The 18119-nt window shown below is 38.0% G+C and overlaps 1 protein-coding gene across 1 annotated transcript in view; it reads left to right on the top strand.

Annotated features, from left to right (window-relative positions):
- Positions 1 to 18119, top strand: part of LOC117329280 (rhomboid-related protein 3-like) — a 50845-nt gene that overhangs the window by 1707 nt on the left and 31019 nt on the right. The window contains exons 2-4 of the mRNA XM_033887147.1: positions 3535 to 3806; positions 9346 to 9369; positions 16190 to 16354. Of these exons, the coding sequence (XP_033743038.1) occupies positions 3555 to 3806; positions 9346 to 9369; positions 16190 to 16354 (441 nt within the window). The 5' untranslated portion in view covers positions 3535 to 3554. The remainder of the gene's footprint in view (positions 1 to 3534; positions 3807 to 9345; positions 9370 to 16189; positions 16355 to 18119) is intronic.

The following is an 18119-nucleotide window of genomic DNA, read 5'->3' as shown; positions in this document are numbered from 1 at the left end:
CGATATCTGTCAATATTATCACCGTCGATATCTGTCAATGTTATCACTGTCGATATCTGTCAATGTTATCACTGTCGATATCTGTCAATGTTATCACTGTCGATATCTGTTAATGTCACCACTGTCGATATCTGTCAATGTTATCACTGTCGGTATCTGTCACTGTTATCACTGTCGATATCTGTCACTGTTATCACTGTCGATATCTGTCAATGTTATCACTGTCGATATCTGTTAATGTTATCACTATCGATATCTGTCAATGTTATCACTGTCGATATCCGTCAATGTTATCACTGTCGATATCTGTCACTGTTATCACTGTCGATATCTGTCAATGTTATCACTGTCGATATCTGTCAATGTTATAACTGTCGATATCTGTCAATGTTATCACTGTCGATATCTGTCAATGTTATCACTGTCGATATCTGTCAATGTTATCACTGTCGATATCTATCACTGTCGATATCTGTCAATGTTATCACTGTCGATATCTGTCAATGTTATCACTGTCGATATCTGTCAATGTTATCACTGTCGATATCTGTCAATGTTATCACTGTCGGTATCTGTCAATGATATCACTGTCGATATCTGTCAATGTTATCACTGTCGATATCTGTCAATGTTATCACTGTCGATATCTGTCAATGTTATCACTGTCGATATCTGTCACTGTTATCACTGTCGATATCTGTCAATGTTATCACTGTCGATATCTGTCAATGTTATCACTGTCGATATCTGTCAATGTTATCACTGTCGATATCTGTCAATGTTATCACTGTCGATATCTGTCAATGTTATCACTGTCGATATCTGTCAATGTTATCACTGTCGATATCTGTCAATGTTATCACTGTCGATATATGTCAATGTTATCACTGTCGATATCTGTCAATGTTATCACTGTCGATATCTGTCAATGTTATCACTGTCGATATCTGTCAATGTTATCACTGTCGATATCTGTCAATGTTATCACTGTCGATATCTGTCAATGTTATCACTGTCGATATCTGTCAATGTTATCACTGTCGATATCTGTCAATGTTATCACTGTCGATATCTGTCAATGTTATCACTGTCGATATCTGTCAATGTTATCACTGTCGATATCTGTCAATGTTATCACTGTCGATATCTGTCAATGTTATCACTGTCGATATCTGTCAATGTTATCACTGTCGATATCTGTCAATGTTATCACTGTCGATATCTGTCAATGTTATCACTGTCGATATCTGTCAATGTTATCACTGTCGATATCTGTCAATGTTATCACTGTCGATATCTGTCAATGTTATCACTGTCGATATCTGTCAATGTTATCACTGTCGATATCTGTCAATGTTATCACTGTCGATATCTGTCAATGTTATCACTGTCGATATCTGTCAATGTTATCACTGTCGGTATCTGTCAATGTTATCACTGTCGGTATCTGTCAATGTTATCACTGTCGATATCTGTCAATGTTATCACTGTCGATATCTGTCAATGTTATCACTGTCGATATCTGTCAATGTTATCACTGTCGATATCTGTCAATGTTATCACTGTCGATATCTGTCAATGTTATCACTGTCGATATCTGTCAATGTTATCACTGTCGATATCTGTCAATGTTACCACTGTCGATATCTGTCAATGTTATCACTGTCGATATCTGTCAATGTTATCACTGTCGATATCTGTCAATGTTATCACTGTCGATATCTGTCAATGTTATCACTGTCGATATCTGTCAATGTTATCACTGTCGATATCTGTCAATGTTATCACTGTCGATATCTGTCAATGTTATCACTGTCGATATCTGTCAATGTTATCACTGTCGATATCTGTCAATGTTATCACTGTCGATATCTGTCAATGTTATCACTGTCGATATCTGTCAATGTTATCACTGTCGATATCTGTCAATGTTATCACTGTCGATATCTGTCAATGTTATCACTGTCGATATCTGTCAATGTTATCACTGTCGATATCTGTCAATGTTATCACTGTCGATATCTGTCAATGTTATCACTGTCGATATCTGTCAATGTTATCACTGTCGATATCTGTCAATGTTATCACTGTCGATATCTGTCAATGTTATCACTGTCGATATCTGTCAATGTTATCACTGTCGATATCTGTCAATGTTATCACTGTCGATATCTGTCAATGTTATCACTGTCGATATCTGTCAATGTTATCACTGTCGATATCTGTCAATGTTATCACTGTCGATATCTGTCAATGTTATCACTGTCGATATCTGTCAATGTTATCACTGTCGATATCTGTCAATGTTATCACTGTCGATATCTGTCAATGTTATCACTGTCGATATCTGTCAATGTTATCACTGTCGATATCTGTCAATGTTATCACTGTCGATATCTGTCAATGTTATCACTGTCGATATCTGTCAATGTTATCACTGTCGATATCTGTCACTGTTATCACTGTCGATATCTGTTAATGTTATCACTGTCGATATATGTCAATGTTATCACTGTCGATATCTGTCAATGTTATCACTGTCGATATCTGTCAATGTTATCACTGTCGATATCTGTCAATGTTATCACTGTCGATATCTGTCAATGTTATCACTGTCGATATCTGTCAATGTTATCACTGTCGATATCTGTCAATGTTATCACTGTCGATATCTGTCACTGTTATCACTGTCGATATCTGTCAATGTTATCACTGTCGATATATGTAATTGTTACAACTGTTAATGCCATATCGTTTCTCCGCGTATGTAGTAGATTTAAAACACATACTGTGGTATGTTTGGCCTGTGTAATGTAATAATAATGTGTGCTTCACGTAAAAGCGTTTAAGAACACTTGAAAGGCTTGTTGGTGCCCAATGTTTGCTAATTGAAGGAATTTCATATTATTCCAGCACTCGATAAACAGCCTAAAGATCTCAGACAGCTGTCGTTGTGATTTATGACTTGTGTTTTTATTATCTGTATTTTTCTGTATGTTAGTGTGCACTATGGTGTAAAAAGAGAATTCGTGTAGGGATATACAGGAGTTGATTTCAGAGGAACCAATATAGTAATGTTAATGGTTATCCCCTGGGTGTAAATGCATTTTTTTAAAATTCGTACAATTGCAACAATCCGATTCGATTGCATGATTAGCCAGCAGTTATAGTGTAGAGACGGAGTGTATGATGTCGACGAGTCGTTCCTCCGCTGCGTGAGAGTCTCCATTTGTCCCGCGATTCCGTGGCCATCAAAGTTTAAACGCCGACAGAAGACTCCTGTTAGATTGAAAGTAGCGATACTCATAGTGATACAATCAGTCATAATTCCTTTGAGAAATATTTCTGATGTTTTTATGAATACTGTCTATTTTCTTTGAGTAGGAATTATAAAGCGTTAAAAATATAAGGAGATATTTCGTTTAAAAGCCCGATTTTTGTTCTGTCTATTGCTAGACTAAAGATGGTGTTTTGCGTTTCCTGTTGGACTTGTTCGATTATCCTTCAACCACTGTAAACCTTGATTTCGTACAGGAGCCTATCCCACCCACGACATGATGTCGGTTGCCACGGTGTTGCCGATGGAGGGAGGAGAAACACCTAGCCCTGGGCGAGGGAGACGGGTGGGAAGCACATCCACGTATAGTCGTCAAAGTGTTTCAACGATCGGTTCGACCGCTGGACGGAGCAGTACATCCACAAATGGACGGGGAAGTGTATCAACAACCGGAAGAGGAAGTACGTCACGGCCCCCTAACGATGTTGACCTCGTTTATATCCAGTCCCTCACCAATCACCAAATAGACGTGAGTACTGTAAGATGTTGGGTCACTGTAGCATTTTTGTTTTAATGAACATGACAACCGGGGATTATCAACATCCAGCATAAACTCTATATGGTTTATCGGTCAGGATTGTATAAAGTCATGAATTAAGTACGTCATGTGATGTTTAATTGGGAAATGTCGGTTTTCATTTCTGTAACATTGTTTTAATTTGGTAAGGTTTGATCATGCCCTGTTACTAAGGTATACTCGGTAATGTATAGCTGTCGTCGGGAGGTACGATACACCAGGATCTCTTAGTGGCACTGTAGTATAATAAGAAATGACAATAAACATGTGATATATATATATATATGTACATGTATTACTGAACTGAATGTAGTTTTATTTAACAGATTAATTACATGGTGCCAATATCAGAGAGGGAGAAACATATTCGAAGTGTCCACTGGTTCCCATAAGACATTTTATATACTAAATCTGTCACTTCCCCTCGAGAACCTTATCATGTTGTCTGGTCTCGGGGCGATAAATTGCCCTCGACTTGCGGCTACTACAGAGACTAAAGGACATCTACATCCATGTTTTCATTGACCTCAATAACGATTTCATTTGTTGACTTCTATTAGAATATATAACGCATCTGGATGGCAAAGCTACGTTATAAACTAAGAAGATAGATTTGCAGTATATGCGAGAATAACTGACACCAAATCGTGACGTCATTCCATGAATATAGATGTTGTTTGCCTGCAAAGCTCTGAAAGTTAAATCGGCCATATAAACCATATCAAGACAATTCATTGCTTAAATGGCACTAAAGATCATCTGGAAATTTTATTGACACGTTTCATTGTAATTACTTCAAAGGTTATATAAGTAAAAACTTTAATGGTCTCCCGTGGTATATTCTATATTAAATTTTGTCGTTACCTGTTTAATGGTCTCCCATGGTAGATTCTATATTTGTCGTTACCTGTTTAATGGTCTCCCGTGGTAGAGTCTATATTTGTCGTTACTTGTTTAATGGTCTCCCGTGGTATATTCTATATCAGTCGTTACCTGTTTAATGGTCTCCCGTGGTATATTCTATATTTGTCGTTACCTGTTTAATGGTCTCCCGTGGTATATTCTATATTTGTCGTTACCTGTTTAATGGTCTCCCGTGGTATATTCTATATTTGTCGTTACCTGTTTAATGGTCTCCCGTGGTATATTCTATATTTGTCGTTACCTGTTTAATGGTCTCTCGTGGTATAGTCTATATTTGTCGTTACCTGTTTAATGGTCTCCCGTGGTATATTCTATATTTGTCGTTACCTGTTTAATGGTCTCCCGTGGTATATTCTATATTTGTCGTTACCTGTTTAATGGTCTCCCGTGGTATATTTGCCGTTACCTGTTTAATGGTCTCCCGTGGTATATTCTATATTTGTCGTTACTTGTTTAATGGTCTCCCGTGGTATATTCTATATTTGTCGTTACCTGTTCAATGGTCTCCCGTGGTATATTCTATATTTGTCGTTACCTGTTTAATTGTCTCCCGTGGTATATTCTATATTTGTCGTTACCTGTTTAATGGTTCCCCGTGGTATATTCTATAATTGTCGTTACCTGTTTAATGGTCTCTCGTGGTATAGTCTATATTTGTCGTTACCTGTTTAATGGTCTCCCGTGGTATATTCTATATTTGTCGTTACCTGTTTAATGGTCTCCCGTAGTATATTTGTCGTTACCTGTTTAATGGTCTCCCGTGGTATATTCTATATTTGTCGTTACCTGTTTAATGGTCTCCCGTGGTATATTCTATATTTGTCGTTACTTGTTTAATGTTCTCCCGTGGTATATTGTATATTTGTCGTTACCTGTTTAATGGTCTCCCGTGGTATATTCTATATTTGTCGTTACTTGTTTAATGGTCTCCCGTTGTATATTATATATTTGTCGTTACCTGTTTAATGGTCTCCCGTGGTATATTCTTTATTTGTCGTTACCTGTTTAATGGTCTCCCGTGGTATATTATATTTTTGTCGTTACTTGTTTAATGGTCTCCCGTGGTATAGTCTATATTTGTCGTTACCTGTTTAATGGTCTCCCGTGGTATATTTGTCGTTACCTGTTTAATGGTCTCCCGTGGTATATTATATATTTGTCGTTACCTGTTTAATGGTCTCCCGTGGTATATTCTGTATTTGTCGTTACCTGCTTAATGGTCTCCCGTGGTAGATTCTATATCTGTCGTTACCTGTTTAATGGTCTCCTGTTGTATATTATATATTTGTCGTTACCTGTTTAATGGTCTCCCGTGGTATATTCTATATTTGTCGTTACCTGTTTAATGGTCTCCCGTGGTATATTGTATATTTGTCGTTACCTGTTTAATGGTCTCCCGTGGTATATTGTATATTTGTCGTTACCTGTTTAATGGTCTCCCGTGGTATATTGTATATTTGTCGTTACTTGTTTAATGTTCTCCCGTGGTATATTGTATATTTGTCGTTACCTGTTTAATGGTCTCCCGTGGTATATTCTATATTTGTCGTTGCCTGTTTAATGGTCCCCCGTGGTATATTCTATATTTGTCGTTACTTGTTTAATGGTCTCCCGTGGTATAGTCTATATTTGTCGTTACCTGTTTAATGGTCTCCCGTGGTATATTTGTCGTTACCTGTTTAATGGTCTCCCGTGGTATATTATATATTTGTGGTTACCTGTTTAATGGTCTCCCGTTGTATAGTCTATATTTGTCGTTACTTGTTTAATGGTCTCTCGTGGTATATTCTATATTTGTCGTTACCAGTTTAATGGTCCCCCGTGGTGAATTCTATATTTGTCGTTACTTATGTAATGGTCTCCCGTGGTATATTATATATTTGTCGTTACTTGTTTAATGGTCTCCCGTGGTATATTCTATATTTGTCGTTACTTATGTAATGGTCTCCCGTGGTATATTATATATTTGTCGTTACTTGTTTAATGGTCTCTCGTGGTATATTCTATATTTGTCGTTACTTGTTTAATGGTCTCCCGTGGTATATTATATATTTGTCGTTACCTGTTTAATGGTCTCCCATGGTATATTCTTTATTTGTCGTTACTTGTTTAATGGTCTCCCGTGGTATATTATATATTTGTCGTTACCTGTTTAATGGTCTCCCGTGGTATATTCTATATTTGTCGTTACTTGTTTAATGGTCTCCCGTGGTATATTATATATTTGTCGTTACCTGTTTAATGGTCTCCCGTGGTATATTCTTTATTTGTCGTTACCTGTTTAATGGTCTCCCGTGGTATATTCTATATTTGTCGTTACTTGTTTAATGGTCTCCCGTGGTATATTATATATTTGTCGTTACCTGTTTAATGGTCCCCCGTGGTATATTCTATATCTGTCGTTACCTGTTTAATGGTCTCCCGTGGTATATTGTATATTTGTCGTTACTTATGTAATGGTCTCCCGTGGTATATTCTATATTTGTCGTTACTTGTTTAATGGTCTCCCGTGGTATATTCTATATTTGTCGTTACTTGTTTAATGTTCTCCCGTGGTATAGTCTATATTTGTCGTTACCTGTTTAATGGTCTCCCGTGGTATATTCTATATTTGTCGTTACCTGTTTAATGGTCCCCCGTGGTGTATTCTATATTTGTCGTTACTTGTTTAATGGTCTCCCGTGGTATATTCTATATTTGTCGTTACTTGTTTAATGGTCTCCCGTGGTAAAGTCTATATTTGTCGTTACCTGTTTAATGGTCCCCCGTGGTATAGTCTATATTTGTCGTTACCTGTTTAATGGTCTCCCGTGGTATATTCTCTATTTGTCGTTACCTGTTTAATGGTCCCCCGTGGTATAGTCTATATTTGTCGTTACCTGTTTAATGGTCTCCCGTGGTATATTCTCTATTTGTCGTTACCTGTTTAATGGTCTCCCGTGGTATATTCTCTATTTGTCGTTACCTGTTTAATGGTCTCCCGTTGTATATTCTCTATTTGTCGTTACCTGTTTAATGGTCCCCCGTGGTATAGTCTATATTTGTCGTTACCTGTTTAATGGTCTCCCGTGGTATATTCTTTATTTGTCGTTACCTGTTTAATGGTCTCCCGTGGTATATTCTATATTTGTCGTTACCTGTTTAATGGTCTCCCGTTGTATATTCTATATTTGTCGTTACCTGTTTAATGGTCTCCCGTGATATATTCTATATTTGTCGTTACCTGTTTAATGGTCTCCCGTGGTATATTCTATATTTGTCGTTACCTTTTTAATGGTCTCCCGTGGTATATTCTATATTTGTCGTTACTTGTTTAATGGTCTCCCGTTGTCTTCATGTTCCTTAATGTTCTGCTGTTGTATACAAAGTCGGTTTACCTATTGTATGTGTACGTTAGACATTTAATTTGAGCTAGTTAAGCATACCGATGTACCTCCATTCTTCTGAAATATCAATGATATTCACCAAAGCCATCAATTTGATTCCGCAATCAGTATGATTATTAAATTTTCTGTACAAACATGTTTACTACAATATAAATCATCACGTTTACATTAGATTGTAAATATAATAAGATAAGGGGTATGTCCAGAGGTTCAGGTTTACTAGATTGTCCTGAGGTTCACGGTTACTAGATCGTCCTGAGGTTCACGGTTACTAGATTGTCCTGCGGTTCACGGTTACTAGATCGTCCTGAGGTTCACGGTTACTAGATTGTCCAGAGGTTCACGGTTACTAGATTGTCCAGAGGTTCACGGTTACTAGATTGTCCTGAGGTTCACGGTTACTAGATTGTCCTGAGGTTCACGGTTACTAGATTGTCCTGAGGTTCACGGTTACTAGATTGTCCTGAGGTTCACGGTTACTAGATTGTCCTGAGGTTCATGGTTACTAGATCGTCCTGAGGTTCACGGTTACTAGATTGTCCAGAGGTTCACGGTTACTAGATTGTCCAGAGGTTCACGGTTACTAGATTGTCCTGAGGTTCACGGTTACTAGATTGTCCAGAGGTTCACGGTTACTAGATTGTCCAGAGGTTCACGGTTACTATATTGTCCAGAGGTTCATGGTTCCTAGATTGTCCTGAGGTTCATGTTTACTAGATTGTCCTGAGGTTTATGGTTACTAGATCGTCCTGAGGTTCACGGTTACTATATTGTCCTGAGGTTCACGGTTACTAGATTGTCCTGAGGTTCACGGTTACTAGATCGTCCTGAGGTTCACGGTTACTATATTGTCCTGAGGTTCACGGTTACTATATTGTCCTGAGGTTCATGGTTACTATATTGTCCTGAGGTTCACGGTTACTAGATCGTCCTGAGGTTCACGGTTACTCGATTGTCCAGAGGTTTATGTTTACTAGATTGTCCAGAGGTTCACGGTTACTAGATTGTCCAGAGGTTCAGGTTTACTAGATTGTCCAGAGGTTCACGGTTACTAGATTGTCCAGAGGTTCACGGTTACTAGATTGTCCTGAGGTTGACCTTGACCTTGTTGTATTGTTTTTTGTTGATACAGTGTAATTACATCGCTTTCTGTTCTAACTGGTTTTACTTTCCTTTTACAGAAGTGGAAATCTCTGTTCGAGACAGTAAGTAACCTAATTTTTCTAATCCAACATTTTGAATATATGTCACACAAAGATGAACTTTATAGGGGCTCAGGTGTTAATCAAAATCCATAATTTAACTCTTTCAGAAAAAAACGTAAATGTTTAATTTCCAACAGTTGGTTGTGTAATATCTGGTATGGTAAGTTGGAGACCGTCCGTACCATATCAATGGGAATGACGTGTTGTTACTGCCATAGAATTAAACTACCGTAGCTCCGAGTGCTGATCCAGTCGAAGAAATATGGCATAACAATACCAATTAATAGCACGTATACGTCTTACCAGATACATATTGTATGCAGTATTGATTTTCAAAGCTGTGAGATAAAAACAATTTCGGTATTATGCTTTATGTTCCCTTTGGTATGGAAATAAACACTACAAATTGGATGTAATACGGAATACCGAATGTTGTGCTGCACATTAATGACGTCTACCTTACAAGTTGTAGCCGAATCTATGTACTTTATCTCACGGATAAATACGATAGTTCACGGAGAAATACCTAACCTCCTCACGGAGAAATACGTTAGTTACAGCCGAACTTCGTTAGCTAAAGCCGAACTTATGTACCGTACCTCACGGAGAAATACGTTAGTTTCAGCCGAACTTATGTACCGTACCTAACGGAGAAATACGTTAGTTACAGCCGAACTCCGTTAGCTACAGCCGAACTTATGTACCGTACCTCACGGAGAAATACGATAGTTACAGCCGAACTTATGTACCGTACCTCACGGAGAAATACGATAGTTACAGCCAAACTTATGTACCGTACCTCACGGAGAAATACGTTAGTTACAACCAAACTTATGTACTGTACCTCACGGAGAAATACGTTAGTTACAGCCGAACTTATGTACCGTACCTCACGGAGAAATGCGTTAGTTACAGCCGAACTTATGTACCGTACCTCACGGAGAAATACGTTAGTTACAGCCGAACTTATGTACTGTACCTCACGGAGAAATACGTTAGTTACAGCCGAACTTATGTACCGTACCTCACGGAGAAATGCGTAAGTTACAGCCGAACTTATGTACCGTACCTCACGGAGAAATACGTTAGTTACAGCCGAACTTATGTACCGTACCTCACGGAGAAATACGTTAGTTACAGCCGAACTTATGTACCGTACCTAACGGATAGATACGATAGTTACAGCCGAACTTATGTACCGTACCTAACGGATAGATACGATAGTTACAGCCGAACTTATGTACCGTACCTAACGCAGAAATACGTTAGTTACAACCAAACTTATGTACTGTACCTCACGGAGAAATGCGTAAGTTACAGCCGAACGTATGTACTGTACCTCTCGGAGAAATACGTTAGTTACAGCCGAACTTATGTACCGTACCTAACGGATAGATACGATAGCTACAGCCGAACTTATGTACCGTACCTCACGGAGAAATGTGTTTGTTACAGCCGAACTTATGTACTGTACCTAACGGTTATGTACCATACCTCACGGAGAAATACGTTAGTTACAGCCGAACTTATGTACTGTACCTCACGGAGAAATACGTTAGTTACAACCAAACTTATTTACTGTACCCATAACGGATAGATACGATAGTTACAGCCGAACGTATGTACCGTACCTAACGGATAGATGCGATAGCTACAGCCGAACTTATGTACCGTACCTCACGGAGAAATGTGTTTGTTACAGCCGAACTTATGTACTGTACCTAACGGTTATGTACCATACCTCAAGGAGAAATACGTTAGTTACAACCAAACTTATCTACCGTACCTCACGGAGAAATACGTTAGTTACAACCAAACTTATTTACTGTACCCATAACGGATAGATACGATAGTTACAGCCGAACGTATGTACCGTACCTAACGGATAGATGCGATAGTTACAGCCGAACTTATGTACTGTACCTCACGGAGAAATTATACTGCATCATCCGGAAAAAAATATTACTGTAACAGTCGTACTACTACTTTGTACCACACGGAGATGTCTGTCTGTAATATTCTAGTTACAGCATAGTTCATAAATTAATATTCAGGCCACATCCGAACCTAATGATATGCGTAGAAAATTGTACTAAACAGACGTATTTGCTAGTTTTGTTTTTTGGGTTTTTTGTTTTGTTTTTTTAGTCGAACTTCATCACACGGCCGAATGTGTTGTTGAATTGTCTACTGGAGTCCTATTGAGTGTGAGGATTTCGACCCCAGATTGACACTGTACACCATTGATTATCTGTATATTATGTATCGTGTTATCTGTAGATTTTTTGTCATCTCTCATAAAACCACAGCATGCGGGTCGGTATGATGTGCCGAAAGTCTGCTGTATTGGAGACAAATAAAAGTGTGTTTACTTTTTTCAACCATTTTTATTACTTGTTCAACTCCTTGCAGAACATCACATCATACCTATGCATATATATATAAGTACTTAAATATACTAAACTTAATTCTCGTGAAAATACCTATAAACGATTAAATCAAATTGTAGCCACGCAGTCTGGACAGACAGCGATTAATTTGACCAATAACGATAATAACACTGTGTCTTGGTGAAGAACGTCCAGGAAGATCAACCTGGTATAGGAGCCGACTTCTAATTTTCTATGAAGAACAGTTTCGCGTTAGAGAGAAAGGATTCCGTGCCGTAGTTTTCCTACATATTGCCAGTACATGGGTCCATTTCCGGAATACGGTAACAGTTTCAGAGAGTACAGCCTTGTGACAATAATTTTACCAAGGCAATACGGTCTTCTAGCTAGAGAGCAAACTGGCGAGCGCATGCCCTCTTCAAAACTTTGGCTACTAATTACATGTAGTTTATAATTTAACGATACCGTTAGGTTACGAGAGTTGTTCCCCTTATATCAGTTGAAAAGGGGTGGATCTAAATTATAACTAGTAGGTATGTTTTTAGTTCTAATGCAAGTAAAACCGCTTTCGCGTGGTTTAAAGAGTACACTGTACTTTGAAAACATGTTTGGTGCTTAAAATATGTTCATAATTATATGACACAAAGTTGGTCCTTTAATCTGCCCGCATGGGCAGTCACGATGTTCCGGTTGTACAAATTGAAAGATGTCATTAACATGCCATTGTCTGTAGAAGCCAGCTAGCCTACCACTGTCCTTCTGAAACAAAAGTACCACTGCCATTTTTACATTCAGCCTAACCCGTTACTCCATGTTTTTTAACCAGTAAAACATGCTGCAACGTATAAAGTAGTATCGTTCTGTTGTTAAGAAATCTCTTACTCAAGAATGCGTTTTACGATGATACAAGCACTTCGATAAAGGTGAGTGTTAACTATAATGTTGAAAACACATTGAAAAGGCTTACATTTCCCGTTGAGAATTTTTTTTGAGTTCGTTGGTGATACTAGGCATGCCATTGTGTCCCTCTTGGACGACTTGTATTACTCGCCAGAACAGGTAAATAAAGAGCTCGTCATGTCCGACATTTTAAGTTTAAGCTATATCGCTGATATGTTGTCTTTTAATAACATTTTCATTTTGCAATTGATTCGATAGTCAAGACATTGTTACCAAAATCGCGATTTACACGATTGTGAATTTCACCGATTAAAGTGAAGACAAGAAATGAGTTATTTCTGAACGTCCCCGAATACATTTTCATTGATAGTATTTGTTTGACTCGTTTCATTAGAGTCGAATTGTTCGTAAGGATGAATCATATCACAATAAGGGGAATGAATTGGACCTCGTTTTGGCAAATGTTATGTACTTAGGCTATATCGCGTGGGTTGCATTACGCGGGAGTCGCGAAGTTCAAATACTTTATCACTACGAGTCGCCAAGCGCTGGATTCGTATACGGCTGGGGGATGTTTTATTGTTCAATTTAAGTGATTTGTTATATGACTGATATACACACAGACACTGCCGGCATGATATTTTCGCCATCATATACAGGGTTCCCCCGAGCGCCTATAAACTGTCTGGGAGAGATTAAGTACTCGTGATTGTCCACATCTAAAGGGATGGGAGTCGATAACACCAGTGTTACTGTACCAACGAACATAGTGATCAGACAACACAACAAGTACCCGGTAGATCGGAGCTATTAACCATTTACATGTTGGGCTTTACCTCCATTTTGTCTAGCCGGTGATTGTGACAGCATCATTTATGACAGACAAGAATCTCTGTTTTTAACTCAAACCCAAATTTAGCATATATGACATCACAATCGTGATGTAATCAAGATTATCACTCTTTCATACATTGTATATAGAGATTTTGAGTTTACACGAAGATCCTAACAATTACACTAAGGGGAATCACACCGGTAGATATAAACAATTCCACTCACATAGTAAACTAAGGTTTACTTGCTCCTCTCGTATCATTGGTTTGACATACAAATGGTGAAACAGTTACTGGTTTAACGACGGTGTCCTGGCTGTCTGCACCATGTTACTTGAAGATCAATGAGGAGATTCCGTGTTAAATGGTCTATATTTATTGTTATAGTTTAATATCACGCTATATGATGGCAGGCTATACCTTTAGTCGCGGTAAGTGTTTTTTCTGACACTTTGCTAGTTTTATCAAACTCGGGGGAACAAAGATGTTCGACAGCGACTTTGATTTGTGTCACTTTGTCCATTACCGATGTTAAACATTATGATGACCCGATTTCTCATGTCTTGTTCCAAGCCGTTATATTTCTCTATGGGGAGCTCGTGTCAGATGATTAAGTGACGTCATCAGATAACCGGAAATGGCACTAGAAGTGACAAATCGTCTTCTGTGCATAAAACAGTGAAACAAATAGTGTGGATATAGAATCCTGTAGATCCATACTTTCATTAGAGAATACCCCCTCCGTCTATCTTTGTCGTATGGCACCCTGACAGGTGTCCCTGTGACAGAGAGGTCTCCCCACAGGTGATCTATCTTACCCCCTACTTCTCTATCATTGTCGCTCTGTCTTGCTGCTCCACAGCGAAAACGTATTTAACCACTACGTAAGAGATATGAGAATGTTAAACTGCTTTGTCCGACTAATCAATACTGGATACTGAATTTAAGGTGTCGAACCTGACAACACTGGTTAAATTGGCTTATATTTAAAACAGATACACTGCGAGGTAATGTTGATATTCGAAGGAAGGGTTTCACACAGACGCGTCGTGTGGAGGCTGCCTACGATATGGGTTTGTATTGCGGCTGTATATCACGTACGCTGCCAGAAATCAGTGCGAATGTTACCACGGAACGAAGAATTAGCTTCCCAAAAAGCTAAGAGGACTACCAACAGCATTGTTTTTTAGTATAAGCAGTTATAGTATGAGATAGATGGGTATGTTGAAGCTCGCGTAGTTATACCGAGAATTAATTCATGAGATATATAATTTGGTGTTAAGTGTTAGTTCTTAAACGCATGTCTCTCTGATTTTATCTATTTCCGACCAAAACCAAACAACAGCGCCACGGTGCGGTCAATAGCAGAACGATGTCCAACAATCCTTTATGAACATTGGGATCTCTCTAATATCAATTACATTGTGTTCGCAAACAACTTCCCCAATGGTACCTCTACGAATGGTGACATCACAGACAACAGGTTACCAATCACTGCGTATAAATAATGCTAGCGAGCCAATCAAAGTATACAGACTATTTATATCCATGTGCAAACCCCACAAAATGGCTGGTACAGCGACCAATTATAATGGATGGTAGCAATAAAGTCCGTTAAAAATCAACAGGCCTACTTGGTTTAAGTTTATATGGCCCTGAAAGCCAGGAGGAAATGTATTTCTTGGTTAATGAATTCCTATAGTCCGTAGATATTCTGTCGCCTCGTTATAGGGCTGTTTGATCTTTAAACCTCAATTGTGATGTAGCTGATGATTTAAATGTGGGAGTAGGCACGTAAAGTTGGTCTGGTAATTACCAACAGTAAAGTGTGTCTGTGAGCGTAGGTGTCCACTTGGATTGGAAACAGCGTATGTATCTTCAAAAATAGACGGCTGTTCCTTCCCAAGTTTACAGCGTGACACATTATCGCCCTTTGGAACGTTTCGGTACGGTTTGCGATACTCGGCATTACCAATTTGTTATACTTCGGATGTAGACAAAATTAGAGATAAATTAACGAGTGTTGTTACACAAAGGATTTACTACAGCTATAACTACATCTATTAGTAGATATATTACTACATCTATTACTACTATTAATTTTTTACTACATCTATAACTACATCTTTTAATACATCTATAACTACATCTATTAATAAATCTATTACTATATCTATCCCTACATTTATTGCTATATCTATCCCTACATCCATTTCTACATCTATAACTTACCTCTATTACTACATGTTTTTCTACATATATCACTACATCTTTTACTACATCTATTACTACATATATCACTAAATCTATTACTACATCTATTGCTACATTTACTACTCAGCTGTGATTGGATTCTCACTATCTGATTGGCTTTTTCATCATAGTTGCTTGTAGAGTTTTCATCTCAGTTGCCGGTAGAGTTTGTTACTCAGATGCTAGTAGATTTTGGCTTCTCACAATCTGGTAGGCTTTGATTTTTCAGTTGCTGATAGGGTCTGTAATCTCATTTGCCCGTAGAGTTTGCCACCTTAGTTGCTGATAGGTTTTGTCAGTTACTAGTATTGTTTGTTTCTGCTTGAGAGTATTGTTTCCATGTTTAAAAGTATTACTGAAATAAGTCTTTGATGGAATTTGATATCATTTAACTTACATAAGACTCTAGTAGGAAAATGACACTTGTCCCTCTTGTCCCTCAAGGTAGACCGGACAGGCGGTGGGGAGATGACGGTTGAAGACTTTGAGCGTGTGCTGCAGGACCCCGAATTTTATCCTGACCTAGACAGACATACTGCTGAGGTCCTGATGATGAAGTGTCTGGAGCCAAATCGTCAGTTTATATCCTACCAGGAGTTCATCAATATTGTAAGTTAATTCCTTGCTATTCATCAATGTCTTCTCTGAAGCTGAATTCCTCTTGCCACATCAATACTGAAAACACACCCTATCTACTTCTCTCACGAATTACTTGGATTTTTTTTCATTTTCAGAGAGTAATCAACATTCTCACTAGTATTTATCTTCTTTGCCTTATCAGTAAAGTTGTCAGAACTTTTTAGATATGTCATCATTTTATTATCAAACTATACATGTTTACATGTGAGTATCAGTTGATGTTCCTTATCGATCACCTGTTTTAGATTATTTCAATAACGGCGTACTTGTCACGGTTGACTGTGTAATCAACGGCGATAGATTTGGACGGGGAATGAAATATTCACTACGCCACCTTGTCAACTAAGTAACAATATAAACCAAGCTAGCATTAAAACGCATCAAACAGAACATAATTACACTTCCATATATTTCATTCTTGTATTTTTAATAACAAATTATATACATAAGTCTCAAGACCATTATATATTCATTATGAGAAAATCATAAAATTATTCACTATGAAACCACACTGGTGTCAAATCAGAAATGCAGTAAGTATTTTTAATTCGCATCTCTTCAACAAGGAACATTGCCGTAGTACATTGTATTATTGCGATATTTTTGCTTTTGTCATTTTTCGGCATAGTCCTATAATATTCTTTTGGCCCCGGATATGACGTGACAGGTGGCGTTACTGGTCAAGATGAAGTATGTGATTGGTCAATGTAGCGGTAAATGCAAAATGTAGATATACAGTTAAAAACGAGATTAAGTTAAGTTTGAATGCAAGCTGAATAAGTGGGTGTATCTTTTCAAATGACACATTAATAAAATTATATTCCTGATTCAAACACAGTCTTATTATCACCAAAAATGATTCAAACTGATACAATTTTGTTATCCGTGCTGAAACGCATTAGTTCGTTAATCTATTTCAACAGCAGATTTACATTATAATCACCAGCATTAAAACTATGCCGTTTATCTTTTTTAAAGATATTTCTTGTTAGCCTTGTTAAGGTTTTTGGTTTTGATCGGTATGTTGCATCTTTGCAACAGCGTCATATAACTTATAATAAGGAAGTCTATGTAGACACCGACAATGGATAGAGTAGATCCATTTTTATTTCCTCATTGGCCGCTAAACAAAGAAGAACATCCCGATTTGGGAGTAGGTCAGTTTCTGTCTGTATACGCTAAACCAAACCACCAGAGAACCAGTGTCCACGAATCAGCAAGGTGATGGCACATTAGATAGATTTACCATCAATTTGCAAGCGGCGTTTTTACAGTAAAAATGGAGGGAAATCTTCTGATGCCCATAGCATTTAAGAGGCACGCAGTGTTCGAATCCCCTGCGGAACTGGAGAATTACTTACTGTTTGGGGATGATAAAGTGACCAGTCAAATTACAATCGGACTAGGATCCTAAATACATTTTCTTCCTACTTTTTAAAACGCGAGTTCCGTTACCTGGCTGTGCAGTTAACAAAAGCCAATGCTATTGGTGTTTGCTGCTCTCTGCTGAACGTTGGCGTTTCAATGAGATCGCACTTTAATCGCGTTCGTCTGTGACTTCATCGTCCATAAACTAACACACTCGGCAAACAGTGATTCTAAACTTGGACGGAATTCCGATTGACGATCTCGGCTTGTAAGAACTAGTATAACCTTAGAAAGCGACACTGTTTTCACCAAAACATGGCTATACATCTAACCAGTAATATAAGTTGTGTGTAGTACACCAGGGAGT

The sequence above is a fragment of the Pecten maximus genome, chromosome 1 (assembly GCF_902652985.1).
Source record: "Pecten maximus chromosome 1, xPecMax1.1, whole genome shotgun sequence".
NCBI classification, from domain to species: Eukaryota; Metazoa; Mollusca; class Bivalvia; order Pectinida; family Pectinidae; genus Pecten; species Pecten maximus.
This window is presented reverse-complemented; position numbering and strand designations above follow the sequence as displayed.